General features: G+C 38.5%; 1 protein-coding gene across 5 annotated transcripts in view; it reads right to left on the bottom strand.

The window, feature by feature from the left end:
• Positions 1-27,606, bottom strand: part of CHD2 (chromodomain helicase DNA binding protein 2) — a 117,682-nt gene that overhangs the window by 32,621 nt on the left and 57,455 nt on the right. For all 5 annotated transcript variants that reach the window (XM_024767699.1, XM_024767698.1, XM_024767701.1 and 2 more), the window contains 11 exons: positions 22,707-22,869; positions 22,218-22,370; positions 19,651-19,722; positions 16,458-16,607; positions 15,556-15,704; positions 14,442-14,538; positions 13,922-14,014; positions 11,650-11,820; positions 10,537-10,712; positions 5,007-5,048; positions 4,288-4,427 (listed from right to left, as the gene is read on the bottom strand). In XM_024767699.1, the coding sequence (XP_024623467.1) occupies positions 4,288-4,427; positions 5,007-5,048; positions 10,537-10,712; positions 11,650-11,820; positions 13,922-14,014; positions 14,442-14,538; positions 15,556-15,704; positions 16,458-16,607; positions 19,651-19,722; positions 22,218-22,370; positions 22,707-22,869 (1,406 nt within the window). The remainder of the gene's footprint in view (positions 1-4,287; positions 4,428-5,006; positions 5,049-10,536; positions 10,713-11,649; positions 11,821-13,921; positions 14,015-14,441; positions 14,539-15,555; positions 15,705-16,457; positions 16,608-19,650; positions 19,723-22,217; positions 22,371-22,706; positions 22,870-27,606) is intronic.

Genomic DNA, 27,606 nt, shown 5'->3' with positions numbered 1-27,606 from the left:
AATCTGGGATTTATTCCCGGATCTGCACAAACTACCCCCTGTCCCCTTTCCCCTCTCGCTTCTAGTTATTAACCTCTCTGGGTCTATGTTTCCTCATCTGTAAAATAAAAAGACTGCAACAGAAAAATGGGCAAAGGATAAAGAGACAATTCACAGAAAAGGAAATACAAATGGTTCCATGTGAAAAATACTCAACCTCATTCATGGTAAGAGAAATGCAAATTAAATATATAGACATAGCCTTTTTAACCTCAGGTTGGGAAAATGCAAAGATTTGAAAATATGTCGGTGAGACTAAGAGGAAACAGACACTGCCATTCTAGTCAATGCTGGTGGGAGGATATGGCGCAAATGGCATACACACAAGATTATTTACCACAACACCGTAAAGCAAAAGATTGGAAAGCTAAACGTCCATTAACAGGATACTAATATTGTAAATCCATAACAGATTATGTAGCTCTTCAAACAAACAAAAAAAATCAGGTAGTGGAGAAAAGATCAACCATCTTTAATGAATGGTGTTGAGACATATAGTAGCCATATAGGAAAAATCCAAAATCCAAAAAACCTGGATGCAATACCAGGAAAAACTCCAAGTGAATCAGAGATATAAAAGTAAATGAAATCACATAGGTATTGGTGGTGGTGGGGGGTGATCTTAATGACTTCCTTTATATCCTCAGAGTAGAAAAAAAAATTTTTTTTAGTTTGTTACAATATATTGAATATAACAGGTTCCTTGTGCTCTGTTAAATACCCTGTGGTTTACCTCTTTTATATATGGTGGTGTGCATCCGCTAATCTCATACTCCCAATTTACCCCTTTCCCCTCTGGTAACCATAAATTTGCTTTCTATGTCTGTGAGTCTGTTTCTGTTCTGTAGAGAAAATGTTTTTAACTAATCAAAATCCAAAACAACAATAGGGTAAAAGATTGATAAATCTGACTATATAAAATTTTTTTAAGTTTTCTGTACAAAATACCATAGCAAAGTGAGAGGACAAATCACAAACTGGAGGAGAACACTGGCAACTTTTATCAGAAAAAGAGATCCTGGGACTTCCCTGGTGGTGCAGCGGTTAGGAATCCACCTGCCAATGCAGGGGACACAGGTTCGATCCCTGGTCCGGGAAGATCTCACATGCCGCGGAACAACTAAGCCCGTGAGCCACAACTACTGAGCCCGTGTGCCACAACTACTGAAGCCCGCATGCCTAGAGCCCGTGCTCCGCAACAAGAGAAGCCACTGCAGTGAGAAGCCCACACACTGCAAAAGAGAGTAGCTCCCGCTCGCCACAACTAGGGAAAGCCCATGCGCAGCAACGAAGACCCAACACAGCCAAAAATAAAATAAAATAAATAAAATTTTTTTTAATTCATTTAATTAATGAATTTAATTAATAATACATTTAAAGATTTAAATGTATTAAATCTTCTTAAAAAAAGACAAGAAAAAGAGATCCCAAAAATTAAGACCAACAGCTCAATAGAAAATGGGCATAATATATGTACAGACAGTTCACAAGTGGCCCTCAGAAAAGATGCACAGCATTGCTCATTAAAAGAAAAGTGAGATGCCATTTCCCAACTGTCAGTTTGGCAAAAATCCAAACATTTGACAATACATTCTGTTGTGTATGAATATACACTGTAGGTGGCAATGTAAATGGTATCAGATTTATGAAGAATTTGGCAGTATCTAACCAAATTACATATGCATTTTTCCCAGGACTCAACAATCCCACTTCCAGAAATTTATCCCAAAGATATGCTGGCAGAGATATGAAACAGCATATTCATTAAACTATTTATTCATTGTGGCTTTATTTGTAGTGGCAGAAGACTGAAAACAACCCAAATATTTATTACTAGGGGACAATAAAGTTTGAATTAACATCTATCTACACAGTGGAATACTGTGCAATTGTAAAAGGAAGAAAGTATGAACTCTACACAGTAAGATGGAGTGAACGCCATATGTAAAAATAAGTAGATGCAGAACAGAATATAATGTATGATATCTCCTGTATAATAGAGGAAATACACACACACAGACTTAAAATTTTAAAAAGAAACAATGGAAAGATAAGCCCAAAACTAATAGAAATGATTACCTACAGGGGAGGAAGAGAACAGTACTGGGGGGACAGGAATGAAGGCAAGATTCTCTCATTGTGTTCCTGGTTTTGTTCGACTTTGGGCCATGCAAATGTTTTACATAATTAAAGAAACAAAGTTTCATCAAAAGGAGAAAAGTAGTCCCTAGAAACTGAAAGGAAAAGAAAACAAAAGATACTAAACTATATATTAAGTTGGTGGCATAACCACACAGAGAAAAGAACAATTTCAAATAATTTTAAAACATAGTACTTTGTGTACTGCTAATGAGGTGTATTTTAAGGACAAAAAGAAACACAAAGAAATCAAATTCTGCATTAAGAAGTCTTATAGTTAACAGTAAAATTAGGGGGATTCCCTGGCAGTCTAGTGGTTAGGACTTGGCGCTTTCACTGCCATGGCCCAGGTTCAATCCCTGGGCAGGGAACTAAGATCACACAAGCCTCATAGCACAGCCAAAGAAAGAAAGAAGAAAACAAACAAATAAAAACAGTAAAATTGGTATTAATATTTGGAAACGTGTATAATGTATAAGACAAATACATGAGTACGTTAACATTTTTAGGAACAAAATTTTCAACTTAAGCAAAGAGATATCAATAATCTTACATTAGAATTGGAAATGTTAACCTGGACTCAGGAATATGCTAAATGCCAATTTATAGAAAATACAGGTATATGGAAACAAGTTAAGCAATGCCAGAAGGAAGCAATCAACCAGATGCAGAATGTGAACATACAGAGAAAAGAAACATGTGGAAAGGAAGGGACTGTTACAAGGAAATATCTCCAAATACGCTGTGAGATGGACAAAGCAAGGTACAGAACAGTGTGCATGCTACAGCACCAATTGTGTTAAAACAGTATCTATTCATTTTTTGAACATATGTATTTTTATATTTCTAGAAGGAGACAAAATAGGGATACCTGTTTTTCATTTTTGAGCCATGTGAATATAATACTTATTCAAAATAGTTACACGGAAAAAAAAAACACTATAAAGTTAAGATTTACTTTTGGATGTATTCTTGGCGCTATAAAAGCACATATTTGGATCACTGTCCGAACCACTCAAGTTATTTAAGTTTTTTCATGGAAAAAAAAAATCTAAAAATGTTTTTGACTATATTCTATTACTTTTAGTAACAGCCTTAAGAAGAAAATTTCAAAGCACAAATACTTCTTTACTTAATGAAATAGCTAATACTGCAAGCCAGATGTGATGACAAGCACTTCACATGTATGGAATTATTCAAGCAACCATCCAAACCCTTTGAGGCACAGACTACTACTCTATTTTGCACATGAGACTGTTAAGAGGCTATCATTGTCTCAGGTCTTGCAGCTAAGAAATGGCAGGACCAAGATTCCAGGTAAACTGGCTGCCTCCAGGGCCTGAAAACTTAACCACAGATGACAGAGCCTCCTGTAACGTCAGTGAAGGGTGACAAAAGAATGGGGGCAATGGCACAGACAAACCACAGTCCAGTGAACTGTGGAATGATCACACCCTCATCTTTTTGTTTGATGTTCAACTATAAGGGTGTCCTTTAACAAGGACCTCAGCTCTCTCCTGACACCTCCTGCTTTTAAAGGACAGGCAAAAGCACTCTTGGTGTATAAGACAAAACACACTACACGTCGAATCGAATTACAGCAAATTCTAGTGCCAAAGAGAGTCTCATTGCAACAAAAAGGTTTACAATATTCATCTACTATTTTTATTCTAACTAATTCTCTAAATCCTTTAAGTTCATCACAACAAAACAATACATGTATGTATATCCAAGATAATTACTGATGTCTGTGGTCTGTAATGTCCTCACTTACAGCCAAAATGCAAATGTGTCCACTCAGCTTTACCCACTCAGGTCTCTACATCATTCAAACCAATCTAAACTTTCTACAGTAACATTAAAAGAAATCATTCCTTTTGTTCATTACTTTGCACCTTCTGCAAATCAACTTCATTTGTGAGTAAATCCTTGGAATCTTAAAACTGACCTCATGTAAAGGCAGGTGAGAATACACACCTCAAAAAATTAGGGATGCATAGGATATAAGTGTGTTCATCTTAAAAAAAAAAAAAAGATCCTTAGCAGCAGAGATCCCAATCCACAAGTGCCAGGTCTTTGAGAATCACTGAGGGAGACATGCTGACTTACCCTCGCTGGCATTTTCTTTCAGCTGCTCTTCGTATTCTTGCATTGCTGACACACAGCTGTTGTGAATCAATTCCCCTAGGCGCTTCAGATCTGCTACAGACTTATCTACCAACTCAGCATCACGTGCTATGCACTCCAGCCTGAGGAAAGACAAATACGGGGATACCTCAAGGCCCTGTGCCCACGTTTCTAATGTCACGTGAGCTACCACTTGGTTTCACATAAGCTTGCTCCTGCAAAGACACTTTCTCTACATGCCTTAATTGATCCTTCCAACAAGAACCCTCAGACAGTGACTGACGACTTACTTTCCATCATAAAGAATTTGACTTGGAATAGTCCACAAAAACAGACTAATTTCAAAAAACAGAGGAGAAAGGGTTCAGCTTTCTTTATTAACTAAATGCGCTGTCTGGTAACAGTAGCAGGTGAAGTGCCCCAAAGCTATTTGCACTAGGTTTGTTTCTTTGAGCTCACTTTCCTTTCTCTAGCCTACTTTCATTCACTGCAATGTTCCTAGAAGCGAAGTACAGTTACATGTACAATATGTTTCGTTGATCTCCAAGTCATCTGGAGCAGGTGAGTAAATTAATGTCTAAAAGCCAGGCTGTCAAAAGGTGCCAGACCTTAAAAATGGAAAGTAGAACCAAAAAAAGAAACCTCTACAATACGGAAGTGAAAAAGAGGCGGATAAGGAACTATTATATTACTAAGCTTACCGTTCAAGAGGGAGACCAAACTTCTTATACGCCTTGATGAACCTAAGAAAATAATCAATAAATCACATTAAAAAAACAGACTTCAGCTATATTAATGCAAACACATCCTGTGATGAATATGAGCCATAAAAACTGTCAAAAAGAGACTGGGCCCAATCCTTGCAACTGCCACTCAATGAACTAAGGTGGCCTTTGAAAATGGCCAGCTTAAAATAATGAGTGCTAAAAATCTATTCAAACCAAAGATTAACTTTATTCTCAGTGACTGGTCATGAAACTGCTTAGCGACATAATTGAGAATGGTGACTTAACTCTAGTACTATCATTTTTAGAAGGTACAAGTTTATGGAGTTTAATACATAATGAATGATTTAAAAACCACAACCTCTTATAATAAAATCCAGTACAGTTAAGTGGTCTTTTCAGTCCACTATTGTTACTTTCAATTCCACACTGCAATATTTTCCGTTACTTTCTGGTCAATAATACAAATATAAGGTTTTTAGGACTGCCTCAAATACTTTTTGTAATGAGGCAAAGTAAAATAAACATATGATTTTAAACTTTTTAGGCAAAACTCTTTTGGAAACTGACTCCTTCTGCCAAACATTGTCTCCAGCCAAAACTCTAATCTATCCTTCCACAAGTCTCTAGCCTAAACCATGCTATATGCCAATCCATGTTTAATCCACTCCCCTCCCTACAGCCAACCACTAGACTATCACTAAAAAAGCAAGATGCCATGATATATCAAGGGCATCACTGTAACATGCCGAACTACCCGGTTAGATAAAAATGAAGGGAGAGATACTATGGAGAAAAAAAAGCCAAGAGAGGGCACAGCAGTTAAAGAAAATGGGGGTGAATATAACAATAGCTAAGAAATAATATTAAAGGAATAGCATGGATTAGGAAAGTACTATATGTGAAAGCAAACATGAGAATTATTCCTCCACTCTACATTTCTTCTTCTTGATATATACTGAAGTATTTTACATCTGAAATAATATGCCATTTGTGATTACTTCAAAATAATATTGAGACAGAGAAGCATTCCAGGAATGGTGGAGTAAGGACCTCTGAAAATCCGCTCCTCCGTAAAAGCAACAAGAACACTGGCAAAACTGTCAAAATCAACTTTGTTAGAATGCTGGAAATTAACCAAAGGCTTGCAGCCATCTTATGAGCATTTATTCAAGAAAATGGCTGAATCTCAGTATGAATAGTGAGCTCTCTGGCATTTTGACTTGCTCTGCTTCCCATGCCCTCTCCCCAGCTCCATAACTGCCTTGAAAACGACACCTTCCCAACTACTGCAGCTGTGCAAAGAAGCAACACAGCAGCCACTAGAGGGAGCAGAACAGGCCTAGAGCTCCCCAAAAGCTCTTTCCCCAGAGAACAGTGCTGTTTTGACCTGACAGCACCCTGAGAAGCTCCATTCTCAGACTTGTCTTCATTTGACCTGACTCTGTATGAAAAACAGTCTGTAGTTCATTGGTCAAAAAACAATTAGAGGCAAAGTTTAACACCACAGCTGCCTGAGACAGCATTGTAAGTTGGCAATATGAACAGGCTGACCAAAAACTGCAATGGAAAAACCTGGGGGAAAAGATGTGCACAGGGGTCTTTGAAAAGCTCAGGCATATTCCTGGGTATCTAGAAGGCTGCATATATGCAGGGCTATGTGCAGGCACAGAGAAAACCTGAGGAGCTGTGAATCTCTCACCTCTGGCTGGCATTGAGGCTCTGCACAAACAGGAACTGAAGGCTAAGGCAGAGCTGTAAACTGCCTACCAGAACATTGAAGACATCCCCAAAATACACAAGTAGCCCTTCAGCAAAGGCTGGTAGATTTACTGGTTGGTAGACTTAAGGTGTTTAAGGAAGTCTCTGTCCAATCATTAGCTGACCACTAAGCTAAATGAGCAGAGACTTCAAAAGACAGAGAAGACAGACTTTGCAGAACTAGTCCAGAAAAGTTACTAGCAACAACAACGAACAGCAAACACAAAAAACTCATGCTGGCAGGGGGAATCTGATTTCCAGACTTGCCACATTGTATTACTTAAAATGTCTAGTTTTCAACAAAAAATTACAGAAAACAAGAAAGTATGGTCCCTATACAGGGAAGGAAGATGGTTTTCAATGGAAATAGACCCTGAGGAAGTCCAGAAGTTGAACTTATTAGACAAAGGTTTTAATCAACTATTATAAATATATACAAGAACTAAAGGAATCCATGTCTGATGAATTAAAAGAAAATTTGAGAATAATATATCACCAAATGGAGAATATCAACAGAGACAGAAATTATATAAAGGAGTCAAATATAAATTCTGGAGTTGAAAAGTACAATAAGATGAAAAAAATCACTAGAGAGGCTCAGGATTAGATGTGAATTAACAGAAGAAAAAAAATCAGTTAAAAGATAGGTCAACTGAGGGACTTACTTCTCTGGTGGCACAGTGGTTAAGAATCCGCCTGCCAATAGAGGGGACACAGGTTTGATCCCTGGTCTGGGAAGATCCCACATGCTGAGGAACAGCTAAGCTCATGCGCCGCAACTACTGAAGCCCATGTGCTCTAGGGTCCGCGTGCCACAACCACTGAGCCCACATGCTGCAACTACTGAAACTCGCGCACCTAGAGCCCATGCTCTGCAACAAGCCACCACAATGAGAAGTCCACGCACCGCAATGAAGAGTAGCCCTCCTTCCCTGGTGGCGCAGTGGTTGAGAACCTGCCTGCCAATGCAGGGGTCATGGGTTTGAGCCCTGGTCTGGGAAGATCCTACATGCCGCGGAGCAACTGGGCCCATGAGCCACAGCTACTGAGCCTGCGCATCTGGAGCCTCTGCTCCAAAACAAGAGAGGCCGCGACAGTGAGAGGCCTGTGCACCGCCATGAAGAGTGGCCCCTGCTTGCTGCAACTAAAGAAAGCCCTCGCACAGAAACGAAGACCCAACCAACACAGCCAAAGATAAATAAATAAATTAATTAAAAAAAAAAAAAGAGTAGCCCTTGCTTGCTGCAACGAAGACGCAACACAGCCAAAAATAAACTTAAAACAACAACAACAAGAGATGCATTTAAAAAAAAAAAAAAAGGTCAACTGAGATTATCCAATGTGAAACACAGAAAAAGAATAAAGACTAGCCTTCAAAAACACAGGAGAAATTAAGACATTCCTAGATAAATAAAAAGACAGAATTTGTTGCTAGCAGACCTGCCCTGAAAGAAATACTAAGCAGAGTTACTCTGGGCAGAAATGAAAAGACATGAAACAATAACTCAAATCCACATGAATAAAAAAGAGCCTCAGGAGGATACCTGAGTAAGTAGATAAAAAGACAGTGTATATGTATTTTTGTCAGTAACTCTTTTCTTCTCCTAAATGATTTTAACTATCAACTGCATAAGGCGATAATTATAAAACTGTGTTGGTGGGCTTATAAAGTATAAAGATATAATCTGTGTGACAATAAAAGCACAAAAGAGGCGGAAGAAATGTACCTAAACTGGAGTAAAGTTTTAGAATACCGCTGAAATTAAGGTGGTATTAGTCCAAACTAAACTGTTCTAAGTTAAAACATTAAATTATAATCTCCAGGGGGCTTCCCTGGTGGCACAGTGGTTGAGAATCTGCCTGCTAATGCAGGGGACATGGGTTCAAGCCTTGGTCTGGGAAGATCCCACACGCTGCGGAGCAACTAGGCCCGTGAGCCACAACTACTGAGCCTGTGCGTCTGGTGCCTGTGCGCCTCACCAAGAGAGGCCACGACAGTGAGAGGCCCGTGCACTGCGATGAAGAGTGACCCCCGCTCACTGCAACTGGAGAAAGCCCTCGCACAGAAACCAAGACCCAACACAGCCAAAAATAAATTCATTAAAAAAAAAATTATAATCTCCAGGGAAACCACTAAGAAAATAACTTTTAAAATATAAAAGAAACAAGAGAATTAAAATAGTATACTAAAAAATATGTAATACAAAAGAAGGCAGTAATGGGGGAATAAAGGAACAAAAAGAGACCCAAGACATAAAAAATGCAGACATAAATTCTATCTTATAAGTAACTGCATTAAATGTAAATGGTTTAAAGACTTCAATCAAAAGGAAGAGATCAACAGAATGGATTTTTAAAAAACACCTAACTATATACTACCTACAAGAGTTGCAAGCTAGATTCAAAGACACAAATAGATTGAAATAAAAAAGGAAAAAGATACGGCACATACAATACCAAAAGAGAGTTGGAGTGTCTACACTAATATCTAACCAAGTTATAAACTTTAAGACATAAATTGTTACTAGAGACAAAGAAGGACATTTTATAATGAGAAAACGGTCAATTCATCAAGACAACAGATTATAAAGCATACACACCTAACAGCAGAGGCCCAAAACACATGAAGCAGAAACTGATAGAACAGAAGGGAGAAATAAACAATACAGCAATAATAGAGCCTTCAATACCCCATTTCCAATAATGGATAGATCAGGCAGAAGATCAATAAGGAAATGGAAGATCTGAACAACAGTAAACCAAACAGACTTAAAAAACATCTATAGGACACTCCACTCAACTGCAGCAGAATATACATTCTTCTCAAAATAACACTGAGGGTAGGGGAAAATAGAAATATGGCACACACACAAGATTGACTACAAACTCATAATGGTTAAAATAATACCCGGGGAGGGGGTGTGCTAATATTCTATCAATGTTTGTATACATTTACATTTCTCCATAATAAATTAAACAAAGAAAGAATAAAAGAACAGGTATAACATTTAGTGGGAAACAAAGACCTTGTGATTTCAAATACTGACCTAAAAGGACTATCTGATAATAGTTAAAATTTGGGTTAGACCATAAAGTTAATCATTTTCATATTTTCTACTTTCTTCAGCTTTTTAAAAAAATAACATGGCAGCTAGGGGAAAAGTGGTTTGGAAGCAATAATTTTAGATTTTTCTGGAGGGAAAAGGGGTGTGAATCAGACACCAACAAATGTGTAGTAGTACTGACATAGAAAGACACCTAAAATTGGTTATAAGTGACAAGAAGCTGCAGAACGGTATGTTGTATATACCAATAAACCAAACTGATATCAGCACTAACACTGATGGAAAGTAAACTGGGGTTATCTGTACTACTTTAATTTTTTATATGTATACCATTTCTTTTATACACATTGATACATATGTATGTATGTATTTATTCATATTCTTCAATAAAAACAAAAAAGAAAGTTTCAGCCCAAGTTTACCTCCAACAGCCTCTTTCCTCTTGGCTGGACTTTCTTTGTGAAATGTTCAGAACCCAGAACAAGAAGTAAACAAAAAGGAAGAGCTCAACTGAGGAAAACCTTGGAGAAGGGAGAATCATCCTGGGGCCTTGGAGCATGACTCAGTCCCCCTTGCCTTCCTCTGACCTCCCTGTCATCAATGTCAGGGATCCATCAACCTGAGGCTTACAGCATGTCCTTCCAAATGTGAGGGGGAAGGAGAGCAGAGCCCCCACTAACCTCCGGATCTCGGCATCAGTGAATCCCTCCACGAGGTCCTTCCGCACACTTCGGGGGCGCCCTCTGCGCTTGGGCTTCTTGTCGTCATCAGAGTCATCTGTCTCACTCTCAGAGGCAGAGGATCTCTGCGCCTGCCTCTTAGACTCAGTATCAGAGTCACTGTCATTTGTCTGAGCCTGAAAAGGCAAAGTCACTTTGTAGCAAGTGCCAGGTCCAAGAGATCTAAGGACTAAGACCAGCCCATCTTAACTCCTTAATATTCAGAACTTCCCATCGTATCAGGCAAGTCAATTTCCCTTTAAGAAAGAAGGAGGCAGATGGCATGTGATGAAAGAAGACCTGCTTGGGATAGTCACTCTGCCAGAGACATACTGTAACGTCATTAAGTAAACTGGAATAAAAATATTTGGATTGTGGCTTCATGCTTACTTCCTTGGGCAAATTACTTTACTTCTTCATGCCTTTGTTTTCCATTTTTGTAAAATGGGGACAGTAGTACCTACAATACAGGGTTTTCATACGAATTAAATGAGTCAGTAAGTGGAAAAGCACGAACTTATGCCTGACATACAGGGAATACTCAGTGATAGCTACTATTAGCTAATACTGATTTACTAGGATCTCAGACAAGCCTGAGTCTGTTATCTCCAACTGGGTAATAAAACAGTCTATCTACTTAAATGTTGTTGCAAAAATCAAATTAGATAGTGCCTATGATAGAGCTTTGTAAACTGAAGCACCTTTATATAATCTCTTACTAAGTATTTATGCCAAGTGCTATAAACAAACACTTAAAGGTGAAAAGAGGTTTGACTCTGAAAGTCAAAGGCCTTGCCAATTAGAACCAAACTCTTAGACTTACTGGTTCTAATCTCAAGGGCAAAATGTAAACTTCTGTCAAGCTCAAATCCTGTCCAGCCATCTCACAAAGAGCCAATCTGCAAAGATCAAATGGCTCACAGGTATACGCGTGAGCCTTGTGCATTTTTCCATTTCCCTCTGCTAGGTTTCCTATAACTCTACCCTGGAACCCTCCACACAACCGGACAACAACATAAGGTGAACAAAATAAGAAGTATCAATACTTCCATATCTTTCATGTTACTTGATCACCTTTTTAGTGGAACTCCGAATTCGAGGCAACATATAAATTTCTTCCAGCTCTTTCTGCCTCTCTTCCTCCTCTACTTTCTTCCTTTGCTCCTCTGGAATGATCTCATCCCAGTCCTTGTGAGGACGCTCTTCTAGTTCTTCTTCATCCTCCATTGTTGCGAAGTTGGCAACCTTAAAACAAATGGACAACCCATTGTCTGACATTTCCCTATTTCCCAAACACCATCTACTAACACACCAACTCAAGCACTGTTTTTAATCTAACATGCTATGAATGATAATAGGACTCCTGTGATATTACATAATCAAATAATCAATTTTCTACTTAACGCCCCCCCAACAAAATCTACTTGCCAAATCCTAAAGTTCATCAGAAATTTTACTGAAAAACAGGGAAAGATATAAAGCTACAAACTGCCTTATTATAAGTTTTATTGAAAGATTTGCTGTTAAATCATACACACTTGCTAATGTACTAATTAGAATTTTAGATTTATTTAGATTATAACATTTGAAAACCTAATACTAATCCATTACAAACTTACAGTCCTATATATTATAAATCGCTACTGAATAGAGCTCATTTGAAACAACCCGTAACTCAAAGCAGTAGCTATTGGTTACCTTATTCATTTTTATCAAAAGTATAGAAGCTAAAGGTCTGTAACAATTTCATATGCTCCAAACTGCATGTTAGTCTTAGGAATAAAAACAAGAACACAAAATGCAAAAAACTGAAACAAACCTGGAAGAATATTCCATTTATTTAATATCAAATATTTAATATATTTAGACCAGGACACCATCATGAAGATTACTTCTGTTTAAGAAGGGAGCAGTAGCCATAGAAGTGAAATCCAGTTGAAACACTAACAATTCACCTCCATCCTCTGCATCCACAGACACATTAACTCTGATCCTAGAGCTCTGTAATCCACTCAACTCCTTCCTTTTTCTTCCACTAAGACAACTTCTACCTGTGGCCAACCTTGGACTTCATCACAAAATAATGCTTCCTTTCAAACACTTCTTCCTCAGCCCTTATGGGTCTACCACACATAACCATCAATGTAAACTCCAGGTCTCCCCTGCTTCTCTAACATGCATGGAACCAAACCATGATGAATCCATTCAACCAAGTTCTCACTGGAATCTGGGAAACTTTTGCCACTTTGATGACTCTTCGATGCCTCCCAAGCCAATTCTCCCACCTTGGGATGGCCAACTGATTCAACTTCTCTGACCTCAAGTATTTCTGGAGCAAGTCATATGATCCTGCTGACTGGCTCTAATGTGAAGCCCCCATCTTCTAAATTCAGCTCTATACCCTAAACCAAGTTCCTCCTGGCAACTCCTGGCCCCTGGATGGGACTATCCCAAATCTTTTCCACTTCTCAGCAAACACCTCACTTAATTTACTGGTAATTAAGGTCACCAGTTGGAACTCCTACATCTTCTCTCCCCTCTATTCCCTGAAGTGTATACTTTCCTTTTTCTTTCAAAGGCAAGTTCCTCCATCTGTGCTTTTGATTATATCTGTTCCAGTCTCCTCCTGGGCAATGTGCAACCAAATTTTCCTTCTTTCCTTAGAACCTTCAGTATTTCCCTATTCTCAATTTCTTTCCTCAACCTAGAAACGTGGTAACACCTTTAAAAACCTTTGCCTTCCTTGATCCTTCTATCCTCATAAATTACTTTCACTGTTCTCTTCACTAAGCTTTTTAATAATGTCTATACTCAATGCTGTCATCTCCTACTCATCAGGTACCCAGCTTCTGCATTTAGTCCTGATCTCATTTAATTTTCTATCAAATACCACTAACTACCCCATAACTGTCCTTAAAAAAAAATCCCACAAAGTCAAGAGCTTCCCAACTGTCACCTTCGATTTTCATACCTTTGACCTCTCTTTCTTATGATTCTATTAATGTCTCTCCCACAACCTCTCCACCCCTCCCAGAGCTCCACACTACCAAGTTCTCCACCTACCCCACTGACGGCTTATTCTCAGCCCTTGTCACAGCGACTTCTTTTCCTCTGCCCACTGAATCTGGGCAGGATGGACCACTTCAGTGGTGACCCTCATGGGGAGGACTATATGGTCTATACCCACATCATACTTGGAACTCTAGAGAATGATTTTGAGGGGTATGAGTCAACTTCGGTAAATAGAAAAGCAGAGTCCCTTGCACCCAGAAAGTACTGACAGGCATTACTTATTATTGGTTCATGAATCAATGCCAAAGACTTTCTCAGACAATGATTTTCATACCTTAAATTGTGACAGAAGCTCATCTGTTGCACTTGTTGAGACTTCATTCTCTCTGGTTTCAGCCAAGCGCAAAATTTCATCTATATCCATTTCCTAAAAGAACAAGAGCAACACAAACATGGTAAAAAGGCAAGCAGTGGTAAGCATTTACTGAAAATGGTGCAAATAAGCCAACTCTCTTCTCTGATATTCCATTTTCTTTTACACTCTCAGTTTCATGTCCTTTACATCTAATGTTTCAAACTACTATTTATACAAATGATAAGATGAAACTTTAGAAATTACGAGAAATAAAATTGGAATTAAAAAAACCAAAGACAAAATCCTCAAATGCTTTTCTCATTCTTTCCTAGTCAATTTAGTAAGAGCTTTTAGCCCTGTAAGAAAAAAAGAGAAACTATGTTCTGCAAGTAACTACTATTTCCTTATAAAAGCCTCAGACTCAGAATCGCTTCCAGACAATTTCAGACTCTCACAGATGATACTTATCAAGAAATTTTTTTCCCTTATTGTTGACTACCTGAGGCTCTGATTCCTCCCCTTCGAGTTCTTTGAAGAGATCCTCTGCTCCAAATTTCAAAATCGCTGTCAGCTCTTCTTTATTAAAAGGATTTGAACTGCAGAAATAAAATGTAGTTGTAATCTTTTAGGAATGTCAGATAACCTCTATGGAGTTCTAAATATCTATTCTTCATAAAGAGGTCAAATTACTGGTGAAGATATAAATTCTTCCACAAGAAAAATGATCTCACAAATATTTCATGTTTTTTAATCCACAGGATGAGTCTGCAGTGGTAAACCTAACGTAACAAAAGACTAAGAAATCAAGTATTTTCCTGTTGATTCATCTGTTACATGGTTAAGCAAGAAAGATAATTAGCAACATGAGAGAAGGGAGTTCTCTCTTTGTCCTTTGACTCAGAAAGCTATCATTCACCATGAATTTTCAAACTCTTCATCTCTGGTCCAAAATAAAAGAACAAGCTTTTTCTGCCTAGTTTCCTCTTTAATGGAAAATTATTATCATCTAATTAGGAAGGGCTCATTTGATCTCACCTGTAACACAAGTTCTAGGACTGCCTCAGAAGATACTCAACAATTTGGTCAAAATGTAAACTCTCTAAGAGAAATAGTTGTGTTTCCAAATAAAGCCAACTAAAACTACTTTCCTTTTATAGCCTTCTGTTTTCAATAGGAAAGATAATCTCCACACAAACATTTTTACCAAGAAATAGATACCAATTCAATCTGGTGCATTCTCACTGCTGAAAAGTCCAAGGCAACATTGTGCCAGGATGAAAGCCCAATGGGGAGCACACAGCTGCCACTGCTGCTGCTGTGTCATATGTCACAGGCAGAGCCAAAAGCAAAAGGCAAGAGAGGAGGGCAGGAAAGAAAGAGAGAGGGCACATAAGAAAAGAGCTGATATGGAAAAAAAAAGAACCCGAAGAAGAAGGAGAAACAGGGAGAGCAAAATAAAATGAAAATGCCATCTTCTTGCAGTTTTGGCTTGGCCTTTCCCAGGTAATTAATGGATTAATGTCTGTTGTAAAACATCCTATTAGAAAAATGAATTATACCAAATGTCAACATAAAATTGACTCTGCTACCTCTCCCATCTTTCTGGCACTTACTTGGACCTTCCAGAGTTGTTTTCCAGAACTGTCCGGCCAGTGGTATCCATGCGCTGAATCACCAGATGGTCCAATACCATCTTCTTTTTGGCCCGTTCTATGATCTCTTCCTCCACGGTCCCCTTTGTAACCAAGCGGTAAATATTTACCTGTGGGAAAAGGAAATGTTATGCTTATGCCTGATCACACATACAAAAAAGTTACCTCTGCCTAAAACCAAGGGGGAAAATAAAAAAATATTTGTTCTCTGCTATGGCATACCACTTGTAAGCCATCCATCCAAGCAGACAGCTTAAGTATTGTACATGCAATATTTTTACTATTTGCAGCACGTTACATTCTTAAATAGCCTCTAAGGAATTATTATAGCCTTGTTCTAACAATAAAAATGCTGCTAAAGAATGATCTGTCTCATTGAAACTGAATCGTTGGCCACATATGAAACTTAAAGAGGTACCCAGTACTAGAGCAGACTTTGAAATTCATCTACGAAGGAAACAAGTGTGTACGTTTCCAACATACCACAGAGCTAATACTGGTCGTGTGTAATAAAAGTAGACCATCTTGAACAATGTTAGAATATTTAAACAACTTTTCCATAATAAAATAGATAGAAAATTTCAATTCTAAGTCTATTCATCATATACCTTTGAGTAAGCCAGAAAGTTACTGGTGATATACTTTTCAAACAGCAAAAGAGAATAGTTTCATATCTATAAGCTCATCTCAGCCCCAAAGACAGCTTCTCTGTACTAATTAACAATCAGACATCTACCCTTGGGGAAATGAAGACAAAACAGGAAAAAAAAAAAAAAAGCATTTTACAAACATCCTGAAAGGGCTGAATAACCTCCCCTGCCCCCTCCCCTCCAAGCCATATCTAGAGGCACCTCTCCACTGACCTGCTTCTTCTGACCAATTCTGTGGGCTCGGGCTTGTGCCTGCAAGTCGTTCTGGGGGTTCCAGTCAGAATCAAAGATGACAACTGTGTCCGCTGAAGCCAAATTGATTCCCAGGCCACCAGCCCTTGTCGAGAGCAGGAAACAGAAGTCCTGTACACAATGCAATATACTACTTTATGCAGTGGCCTTCTCAGAAACAGTTTCACAGTCCAATAAGCCCTTATACCTGGAAACCCCTGCAGGTGTGAAGAAAAGTGAGATATGATGGACAAACTTTATGGAGGCTACAAGAATGTCAGGGACTTGATGGCAGAGTGAATTTTCATTTGATTAAGAGAGAGTCAGTGCAATGAACTAAGGAGTAAAGTAGAATCTGATAAGGCAACAGGAGCAAAAGAATTGGTGTTCTCTCCTGGCTAAAACTAGTATACAAGCAGTTAACAGAAACCAGACAAACTTAATTATCATGAGGATCGTTTCAGCAAGTTGCTTAGATACTTATTTCCTGGGTAAAGGTGGATTATGCCATGTAAGGCAGTCAGTATGAGCAAGGAGACTTTATTGGGTAAATGTCCGTTCATTTGTTAGGCTGGTGAGGAATACAGAAACATGGTACTAAGAGATTGCATGACTGAACCACTGGACAGCACAGGATCCTCAATCACCACGGAACATGCACAAAGAAAACCAGAGCAGGTGTGGCCAAACAGCAGTGTGTGGGAAAGACCCAGGCACTGACATATTCCAGTTTCCACAGCAACGATGATAGAGACCGGGCAGGAACAGTACACCAGCCTGCATCTGAGTGCTCAGAAAAAAAATGGGCAGGAGGCAGAGAATAAACTCTGAGCCAGAGAAAACCAAAGCCAGACAGATTTCTATTTCCAGGGAATTTGGTCATGTATCAAAGACTGACACCTTTCTGGCATGGAAATGGCACTCAGAAACTGGTAGTTCTGAGTTACACTTTGATAAATGGGTGTATTTAACACATATACACAGATGCAATGAAAAGGTCTCCACATTCTAAATAACAGTCACATTCACCAACATTATGCCACAGAAATAAAAATGGAGAGAGCTGTCTCACAAGAGCTTTAAACAATTCCAGTAAAGAACTGATTAACAGGGGGGCTGAAGCATAGTCTGTGAGCCTTGGCGGAGATACCAAGCAACACCACACTCTGAAGAGAAGCCTGCAGGTAAACACTTGAGAATAAGACACCTAAAACTTAAATGAAATCTGGGGTCTGAATGATCATAACAAATATTTTCAATGTCACTCTTTATCAAAGACAATATGAATTATATTAAGATATTTGTGCCTATTATCAAATGATAAAATGGAAATATTCATACATAAATATTATGAATATAAATTGTTTGGAAAGAGTGATTTAGCAAAATGTATCAAAAATCTTTTTTATATGCTCATATCCTAGCTTAACATCTGAGAACAATAAAATGGTCAAATAAATGATGGAACAGGCATGAGAAAATATTAGAAATTAGTTTTTTTAAATATTTAATGACACAGGAAAATGCTCAGAGTAGAATTTTGAATGAAAGGCAAGCACAAAACTATATGCAGCATGATCCCAACTGGGCAAACATAGAAAGAAACAAAGGGTTTCTTCCAGGATGAATGGAAACGCACCCAAATAATGTGAATAGCAAGCTTTCTCTGGGATGGAAGTTTTCTTCTTTGTATAGTATTTCTTCTTTGTACTCTTCACCATCTTCCAAATTTTCTAAATGTGTTTATAATACTTTCCCCCAGTAATAAAGTAATTTTTTAAATTAATTAAAAAAAAAACTCAGAGTTGCAGAAAATGGTGAAGAATCTCTACTCTATATCTAGCCATCGGACAGGGGAATCAACAGAACTACGAAGAAAGCCACTTTAGCTTTTTCTTGAGAAAGGGCGATATGAAACATTCAACTCACACTGTGTTTTAAACTAATAGTAGGGACCACAAAACCAATCTCAACAAATACTGAAGAAGAGAAACAGGTAACACTGATGGGGTGCTTGCTATGTACCAGGCCCTGCGCTCAGTGCTATGTGTGGAGCATTGCACTTAGTCGTCACAGCAGGATTATGAAGTAGGGCATCATGGTGCTTTTACAGTTGAGAAAATAGGAAGGAGAGAGAGGGGGATGGAATTAGATGGTTATCAATGTTTTTAGTAATTACATTCCTCTTCTCCTTGACCATTCAGAGCCTTGGTCCTGAAGAGATTAGTGCCCAAAATTCCTCAAGGAGAACTAAAATTTTAGGCTGGAGAAATAGGCAGAATACCATAGTCTAACTAGGCTTATGTGCTATTCAAGGGGCAGGAGTCATACCATTCTGGAGTGACAGACAGACATTAAGAGTATTCAAAGCTCTTGAGAAAGCAGAAAGTTAAGCCTGGTCTATCTATACAGAATAGTGGCCCAGACTTCAGAAGCTCTAACGTTCTCTCCAAAACACTTCTAGTTCTACCTCTGGCCCTCACTACGGCTTTCTTAACTCCTCACACCACTATAGCCTTACTTACACTAAACTTCTTTTCGCCTCTTCTCTCACATCCCATGGTATTTAATAGTTTGATATGCACAAATTACAAGGTTACCACGGTTTCTAACTTGTCCTAAGTGCTCTTCCACATGTACCTTAAAAACAAAATACTTTATAATGCCAAATTCAAGTTGAATACTTAACAGATTAACCAATGTTGCTATTAGCCCAAGCAAGGGAATTAAGTCACATCCTACCGGGGTCCAACAAATCTGAGACATAGCAAATATACTTTTTAAGACTCAAGTCACCAAAAAAAGTATAGATCAGAACCTTCTGATGTAACATACATGTCAAAATTAATCCTACCAGCCAGCCTTCCCCAACCCTCGCCTTGCGGTTCTTCTAGGCCCAGAAATTTGGCATCTGAAAGCCACCAGAGAACCCTCAGTTGATACCGGGACTACTCTGTCATTAATCCAGACCAGGGGAGATAAACAAGCATGCATATGCTTTTCTGGATTGACAAACAACAAAATTAAGAGGCATCTTTAGTGATTTCTCCTTCCCTTATCAGGTAGGAGAGTTGCACTGTGAAATGTTTCTGAAACAGAATACATTAAGCTAGAAAGGCTTTCCCCTTGATACAGAGCCCAAGCTGCCCAAATAACAAAGCCATGCATGCTATACCTCAGACCCATCTGCATTGAAGTGGTCCAGTGCCTGTTTTCGGATTTCTCCCTTGATGGAACCATCCAGACGCTGTAAAAATAAACCATAAGAAAATCATAAGGTAGGAAGATCAGCTACACTCAAAATAGAACACCAGACTTGTAACCTTCATCACTCCAACACCCACTGAGTAAAAATAACCAGAACACACTGGCAAAGTGCTGTCCAGGGGCTGTGCTTCAGCAGCACACCCAAGTTTGCCCCAAGCTCTCCGGTTACAAACTCAAGGTCAGAAGCTTCTGATTCTAAGGGCCATCTAGGTTTATCCAAGGATCAGAATGGCCACCAGGACATAAGGAGAAAGGTGGCAACCCAAGCTGTGCTTAGAGGCTTTGTCTGCTTCTACATCTGTGGGTACCAAAGAGATTAGGAAATAGTACCACTGGTCACCTCATAATTAGCTCCTGCAGGAAAATGGTGCTCCTTAGCTACATGGCTAAAAGTTGCCCTGTTATTAAGTGCTCCATAAACCAAAAAATTATTTACATAATTTTGTTTGGAAAACATTTTCCCATAATATTGAAAACGTTAAAATTAAGTGAGTCATATATCCCAGCTTTTCTGAAAATTACACTCTAAAATCAGAGCAAAGTGTTCAAACAGCCAAAATGTATCTTCAAGAGAGCCTCTGGCATTTACTAGCACATACAATTCTTACATTATTAGACTATATGTCAGTTCTACATCCAAAACCATGTCACCACAGAGAAACCATATAATATGTAAATCCTGAAGAATTACTACTTGTACGCTGTATATAAAGCATTTCTCACTCTTTAAAATCCATTTCACATTACTTCCCCTTAATCACCACTTGAGATAAACTACATCATTTTACCGAAGGCAAAACTGATCAGGCAGATGTCAGCTGACCAGTGATCAGTGACAGGGGAGGGGTGGAGTCTGTGGAAGGACCTACAGCTCGGCGCTCTGTCCACCAAACCCAGGGCCACCTGATCACAGGTAGAATCACACACGGGAACCCCCTTTCTTCTTTCTGACTACCAACTCTACTGAGAGCCTTGACCCAAAGATAAGTCTAAACGGCAGGTTCACAACCAGTATTTGAAATGAGAAAACGCAAATGCCCTCTTTTCAATATTCTAAAAGAAGACATTAGGCATGATAACCTGAGTGGACACCAGACTACTCATTCCCTAGAGAGAAAAGTAATGTATTCTTATTTTACTTGATACCCAAATGAGCTAGACCTGAAAGCTCCCAGGGGTCAGATGTACTGAGAGATCACTGACTCTCTGTACTGTGCTATTTTTGGTAACAACCACAGTATTTAACTATATTCTAAGACAACTGCTGAAAGACCACACAAAGTATTGTGGATATAACAACACCTTTCAGGGTATGCTGAAAGAAAACCTGTTACTGAGTTTTAAAGCTTGGCCTTCTTAGAGAGAATCACTGCCTTCAAGTATCTTCAGTATCAGCATAACTGCATGAGTCCATCCAAAATTAAAGAAAATATTTATTTAATGCAAGGCAGGGCTTCCCTGGTGGCACAGTGGTTAAGAATCCACCTGCCAACGCAGGGGACACGGGTTCGAGCCCAGGTCCAGGAAGATCCCACATGCTACAGAGCAACTAAGCCCGTGCACCACAACTACTGAGCCTGTACTCTAGAGCCTGCAGGGCACAACTACTAAGCCCATGTGCCACAACTACTGAAGCCTGTGCACCTAGAGCCTGCGCTCCGCAACAAGAGAAGCCACTGCAATGAGAGGCCTACGCACCGCAACAAAGAGTAGCCCCCGCTCGCCGCAACTAGAGAAAGCCCGCATGCAGCAACAAAGACCCAACACAGCCAAAAATAAAATTAATTAATTTTTAAAAAGAATCAAGGCATTATAAAAATATTAGGCCAGAAGTCAAGGTAAATTGCACACGTCTATAAATAAATCAGAGATAAGTTTCCCATTGTCTAACACGTAGAAAAATATTATGCTGAAGAAACTTTTTCCCCCTTATTTTTCTCATCTTACAAGAGATTAATGAATGAAGACAAAAACCCAAAATTATAATTCTGTAAAGTATATTCAGGGACGAGCAAGGTTTCAAGTATACTGTTCTCCTGAGTTCCCCAGCCTCACGGCCAGGGTCAGCTTCCTTTGGGGTGAAATATAAAACACTGTCACCTCTCTTTTTCTTTCTTTCTTAGGATTTGGGCTTCTGTCATCAGGTTCACACTTCCCTCCTCGCTACTTTTACCACAGGCTCAGAGATGTAACATACCATCTAACAACACTTCTCTTGCCCAATTTTCCTTTCTCTAATCCCCATCCCTCGCCCACCAAAAAAGAATAACCTCCCATGATCTTGTTCATTACAGGGTAGCCTAAAGGCATGGAAGTAAAAATTAAGACCCGCCTGGAACCTTAATCTCAATTTGTTTCAAACAAGAAAACTCTTGTTTTCTCCTTTAGGATAATTTAGCAAGCAAAGCATACAACCTAGAGGGAGGGAGTGAGGAAAGGAGGAAGGGAGAGACCCCAAGTACCAAGCATCCTCACCTGGAAAGGATAGTGCTTAATGGTCAGGTACTCAGCCAGGATATCCAACATTCTCACCATCTGAGAGAAGATAAGGACTCTGTTCCCCCTTTCTCGAAGTCTTGTCAACAGTTTGTCTAATAGAATCAGCTTCCCACTGCTCCTGATCAAGGACTGAAGATTGAAAAGACATTCTAATCATCATGTTCAAAAGCGTACTTCAATCTGCCCTTCCTCTCTAATAAGAGTTCATATTTTTAAAATCATCTTTAAGCTTTTGGAAGACTTCTGCAATCTAGCTGACAAGCAATTCCTAAAATGCTCTTTACCTAGTATCTGTGACAATATACTTTCCAGATTTTTCCTAGCTATTTGACTTTTCTCACCTGTTTTTAAAGCTTTTGATGCTTCTTGAAATTACCAAGGAGGAAAAGGAGCATTTTGATAAAAAGCATCTATAGAAACTAAAGTGTCTTTAAGAAAGCAATTACAAACAAGGTAAGCACACACCAGAAGAATCTCCTGTCCATTTTCCCTTTCGTTTTCTTCGGGAGGTTTAATGAGATAACAGTGGTTGCAGCACTTTTTCAGTTCCATCACAATATTAAGGAAACCAGATGTGCTGCCTCTTGTTCCTTTGGCAAGAGCCTTGTAATTTCTAGTCAGAATCCATCTGCAAATTAAGATAATAATGATATTATTAGATTCAAAGAAAGAGAGTTGGGGATACCAGCAGATTATAAAAGGAAATAGTGTTACTGAGGGTGGGAGATGGCGGTGGGGGTTAAAATGGCAGGGAGGGATGCTTTATTTTATATCTCCTGCCACCTAACCAGGAACCCTCACACATCTCCAGTCAGATTCATACCATTAATCATTCTATTGGCTATTTCAACCTGGATGAACACAGGAATATTAAAAGAAAATAATAGCAACAAAATATATATATTCATAGAACATATATTACATATATGTATTTTATATAAACAATGACTGTCACTGAAGCAGTCTTTATTGTAGTATAAAAGTGGAAATTAAGCTGTCTCAAATTAGAAAGTCAGTTAAATAAATTAGATATACCAAAGATAGAAGCTACAGGGACTTCCCTGGTGGTCCAGCAGTTAAGACTCCACGCTCCCAATGCAGGCGGGCTGGGTTCCATCCCTGGTGAGGGAACTAGATCTTACATGCCTCAACTAAGAGCCTGCGTGCCACATCTAAAAGATCCCACATGCTGCAACTAAAAGATCCCTCATGCCGCAACTAAGACCCGGCACAGCCAAATAAATACATAAATAAATGTTAAAAAAAAAAAAAGAAGCTACATATCCATTTAAACTGTTGTAAAAGGGTATTTTACATAATACAGTGTTCATAATGAGTGTGTTTTATATCCCAGTTTGAAAATATTAGAACTGCTTTTTCTCTGAGTAGTGAAATGTCTTTACACTTTTAGCAATCACACTTTTAGGAATCCATCTCAAAGAGGAATTCTCAAGGATTCTCACCGTAGCACTATTTATAAAAGTATTTGAAACTATCCAAATGTATTTGAAACTATCCAAACGTCCATCACTAGGAGACTAGTTGAATAAACTATGCTACAGATCCACTATTTAGTTGTAAAAAGGACTGTCTCTATAAACTACTATGGAGAGCTCTCCAGCACAGCCGATTCCCATCACTAAGTGAAAAAAGTAAGGTATAGAAAAATGCATACAGCATGCTACCACTTGCACAAGGAGGCAATAAAAAAAGTTAACATCTGCTTATATTTTAAAAATGAAAAAATAAAGGAAAGATAAACATTAAGATTTTTAAATATAAAAGCAATTATTACCTAAGGAAAAGAGGGACTAGAATGGGGGAGACAAGGATGGAAGCCAGATATCTCTGAACATGCCAGGCATGGCAGTTTTGCCTTCGGAACTCTATAAATATTATAAATAATCATGAACAAAATTAAACAAAGCAATCTCTTAAAAAAAAAAAAACACTAAAATGAAGTACATAAACTACTGTATCCAGTCAGTACCTAACCAAAGAGAAGAAAAACCATCTCAAGTGCTTTAAGCCTCTTACCATTTCTAGTGGGATATACCTTTAAAAACAAACAAAAAAATACTATTTTAAAAAACCTTAACCTGTTTTTGTTCTTCATCTTGCTAGTGGTAATCCTGGCACCATTATTTTAAGACTGTGTGTGTAGTGTGAATCAGGCCGGTGCACTTGAGAAGTCGAATTTTTGGCATGGGTATAAGTTCATTAAGGTCAAATAAAATTTCTGTGGTACTATTTAACTGGACAAAATTTATGATGTATTTTTAACTTTAAAAACAAACATATTTCCTAACTCTGTCCACTTTAAAGACCAGTGAATAATGTCCACTGCAGTTGCAAAGAGAACCCCCAGTGCCGTCTGTGACCTCCAAATATCATTTTCCAATGAAACAGATGTGAAGCTTTTTGGCTGACTCTAGTTCTGGGGCAGGAAATGAACCAGACGAATCTGAGCATTTTATCATTCCAGAAAGCAAAGAAGCTATCAACTACAACTTGGATTTTGTCAAAAGAACTTGAACAAGCTCCCACTGGCTAAAACTGGGACCATTAGACCATGAGTATAGATAATAACTGCAACAGAATAAAACACAAATAAATATGTTTACTGATGAATCACACAAAAATATTCATAATCATACCAATAAGTCTCATTGGTCAAACCTTTGAAGGAAGATAGATAATCCATTTTTTCTTTTGAAAACGTCAAAAATTCAACATGGATGAACCTTGAACACATTATGTTGAGTGAGATAAGTCAGACAGAGATAGACAAGTAACGTATGATATCATGTATATGTGGAATCTAAAAAAGCCAAACTTGTAACAACAGAAAGTAAAATAGTGGTTACCAGGGGGTGGGGAGTGGGGGATAGGACAGATGTTGTTTAAGGGTACAAACCTGGAATGGGTAGTAAATAATCCCTAATGCACAGTATAGTGAATACAGACAACAGCAATGTATTATATAATCATCAACCTTGCTAAGAGACTAGATTTAACAATCCCAACCACTAAAAAAGGATCATCATGTAATATGATAGAGGGGCTAATTATCACTACAATGGCCATCAGATTAAAATATATAAATGCATCAGATTAACATGCTACACACCTTGAACTGTACAACATTATATGTCAAATGTACAGTCAGCCATCCGCATCCACAGGTTCCACACCTGCAAATACAGAGAGCCAACTATACTTTGCCATTTTATGTAAGGAACTTAAGGATCCATAGATTTTGGTATCCGAGCGGAGGGCCAGGGGGGTCCCTGGAACCAAACCCCTGTAGTTACCAAGGGACAACTGTATTTCAATTTAAAAAAACAGTAAATAGATGAAAAATTTTAAATTCGAAAACCAGAAAGAACCATGCATTTATTCTGTCTTTCCTATATGAACTGTTCCTCATTGATGTGGGGAAGTTTCTTTTTACAGAAGTATTCCACCTAATAAACAAAGGAGTAACAAAAGTTGAATATTACCACTTTGTAATCCCTAGTGAATTAATGATCTAGGCAATGCTCATCAACATTTGCTAATATCACAAGAAGACAACCTCCTATGATAGACTGCATTCTGTGAAATACACTGATTCTTGGTCTAACCAACCTTCTACACTTATCTGTGAATGTAAAGGAAACAATGTGTTCTCAGGAAAATACTAAATGATGCCACGGAGCTGGAATGAGCAAAATCCAGGCTGTGAAAAAAATTTATGGAACACAAACCCAGATTCTTCACTCAAAAATTTACAAGGACGGAGGGAAAAATGACTTAAAATAAACTTAAGAGATCTATCAACCAATCATAATGTATGGAGCTTACTTAGATCCCAATGCAAACAAGCAAAATATGTGTGTGTGTGTGTGTGTGTGTGTCTAGGACAACCAGGAAAACGTAAACACTCACTGTACATTATACAAAGAAAACATATTAAAAGCAGCAAGGGAAAAACAACAAATAACACACAAGGGAATCCCCATAAGGTTAACAGCTGATCTTTCAGCAGGGACTCTGCAAGCCAGAAGGGTGTGGCAGGACATTGAAATAAAAAAATACCTAGAAACAAATGACAATGGAGACACGACGACCAAAAACCTATGGGATGCAGCAAAAGCAGTTCGAAGAGGGAAGTTTATAGCACCACAAACCCACCTTAAGAAACAGGAAAAATTTCGAATAAACAACATAACCTTGCACCTAAAGCAATTAGAGAAAGAAGAACAAAAAAACCCCCAAAGTTAGCAGAAGGAAAGAAATCATAAAAATCAGATCAGAAATAAATGAAAAAGAAATGAAGGAAATGAGGGCGTGTGCTTTGTGACTGCCTGGAGAGTTAAGATAGGGAGGGTGGGAGGGAGGGAGACGCAAGAAGGAAGAGATATGGGATCATATGTATATGTATAACTAATTCACTTTGTTATAAAGCAGAAACTAACACAGCATTGTAAAGCAATTATACTCCAATAAAGATGTAAAAAAATTTTTTTTTAATTTTAAAAAGAATCAAGGCAGTGTTAAGCAAAAAAGTTGGATAGTAATTTTTGAAAATTAAATTCTTGTTTTATTCAGTTGTATTAATTAAGAACAAGCAGGGAGTAAATTGGTACAGCCACTATGGAGAACAGTATGGAGCTTCCTTAAAAAACTAAAATTAGAACTACCATACGACCCAGCAATCCCACTACTGGGCATGTACCCTGAGAAAACCGTAATTCAAAAAGAGTCATGTACCACAACATTCATTGCAGCACTATTTATAGTAGCCAGGACATGGAAGCAACCTAAGTGTCCATCGACAGAGGAATAGAAGACGTGGCACATATATACAATCGAATATTACTCGGCCATAAAAAGAAATGAAATTGAGTTATTTGTAGTGAGGTGGATGGACCTAGAGACTGTCATACAGAGTGAAGTAAGTCAGAAAGAGAAAAACAAATACCGTATGCTAACACATATATATGGAATCTAAAAAGAAAGGGTGGGGGGGGTTCTGAAGAACCTAGGGGCAGGACAGGACTAAAGACACAGACATAGAGAATGGACTTGAGGGCACGGGAAGGGGGAAGGGTAAGCTGGGACGAAGTGAGAGTGGCATGGACATATATACACTACCAAAGGTAAAATAGATAACTAGGGGGAAGCAGCCGCATAGCACAGGGAGATCCGCTCAGTGCTTTGTGACCACCTAGAGGGGTGGGATAGGGAGGGTGGGAGGGAGACGCAAGAGGGAGGGGATACGAGGATGTATGTATACATACAGCTGATTCACTTTGTTATACAGCAGCAATTAACACAACATTATAAAGCAATTATACCCCAGTAACGATGTTAAAAAAAA

This window comes from Neophocaena asiaeorientalis, unplaced genomic scaffold, assembly GCF_003031525.2.
Source record: "Neophocaena asiaeorientalis asiaeorientalis breed wild unplaced genomic scaffold, Neophocaena_asiaeorientalis_V1.1 scaffold297, whole genome shotgun sequence".
Lineage (NCBI taxonomy): Eukaryota > Metazoa > Chordata > Mammalia > Artiodactyla > Phocoenidae > Neophocaena > Neophocaena asiaeorientalis.
This window is presented reverse-complemented; position numbering and strand designations above follow the sequence as displayed.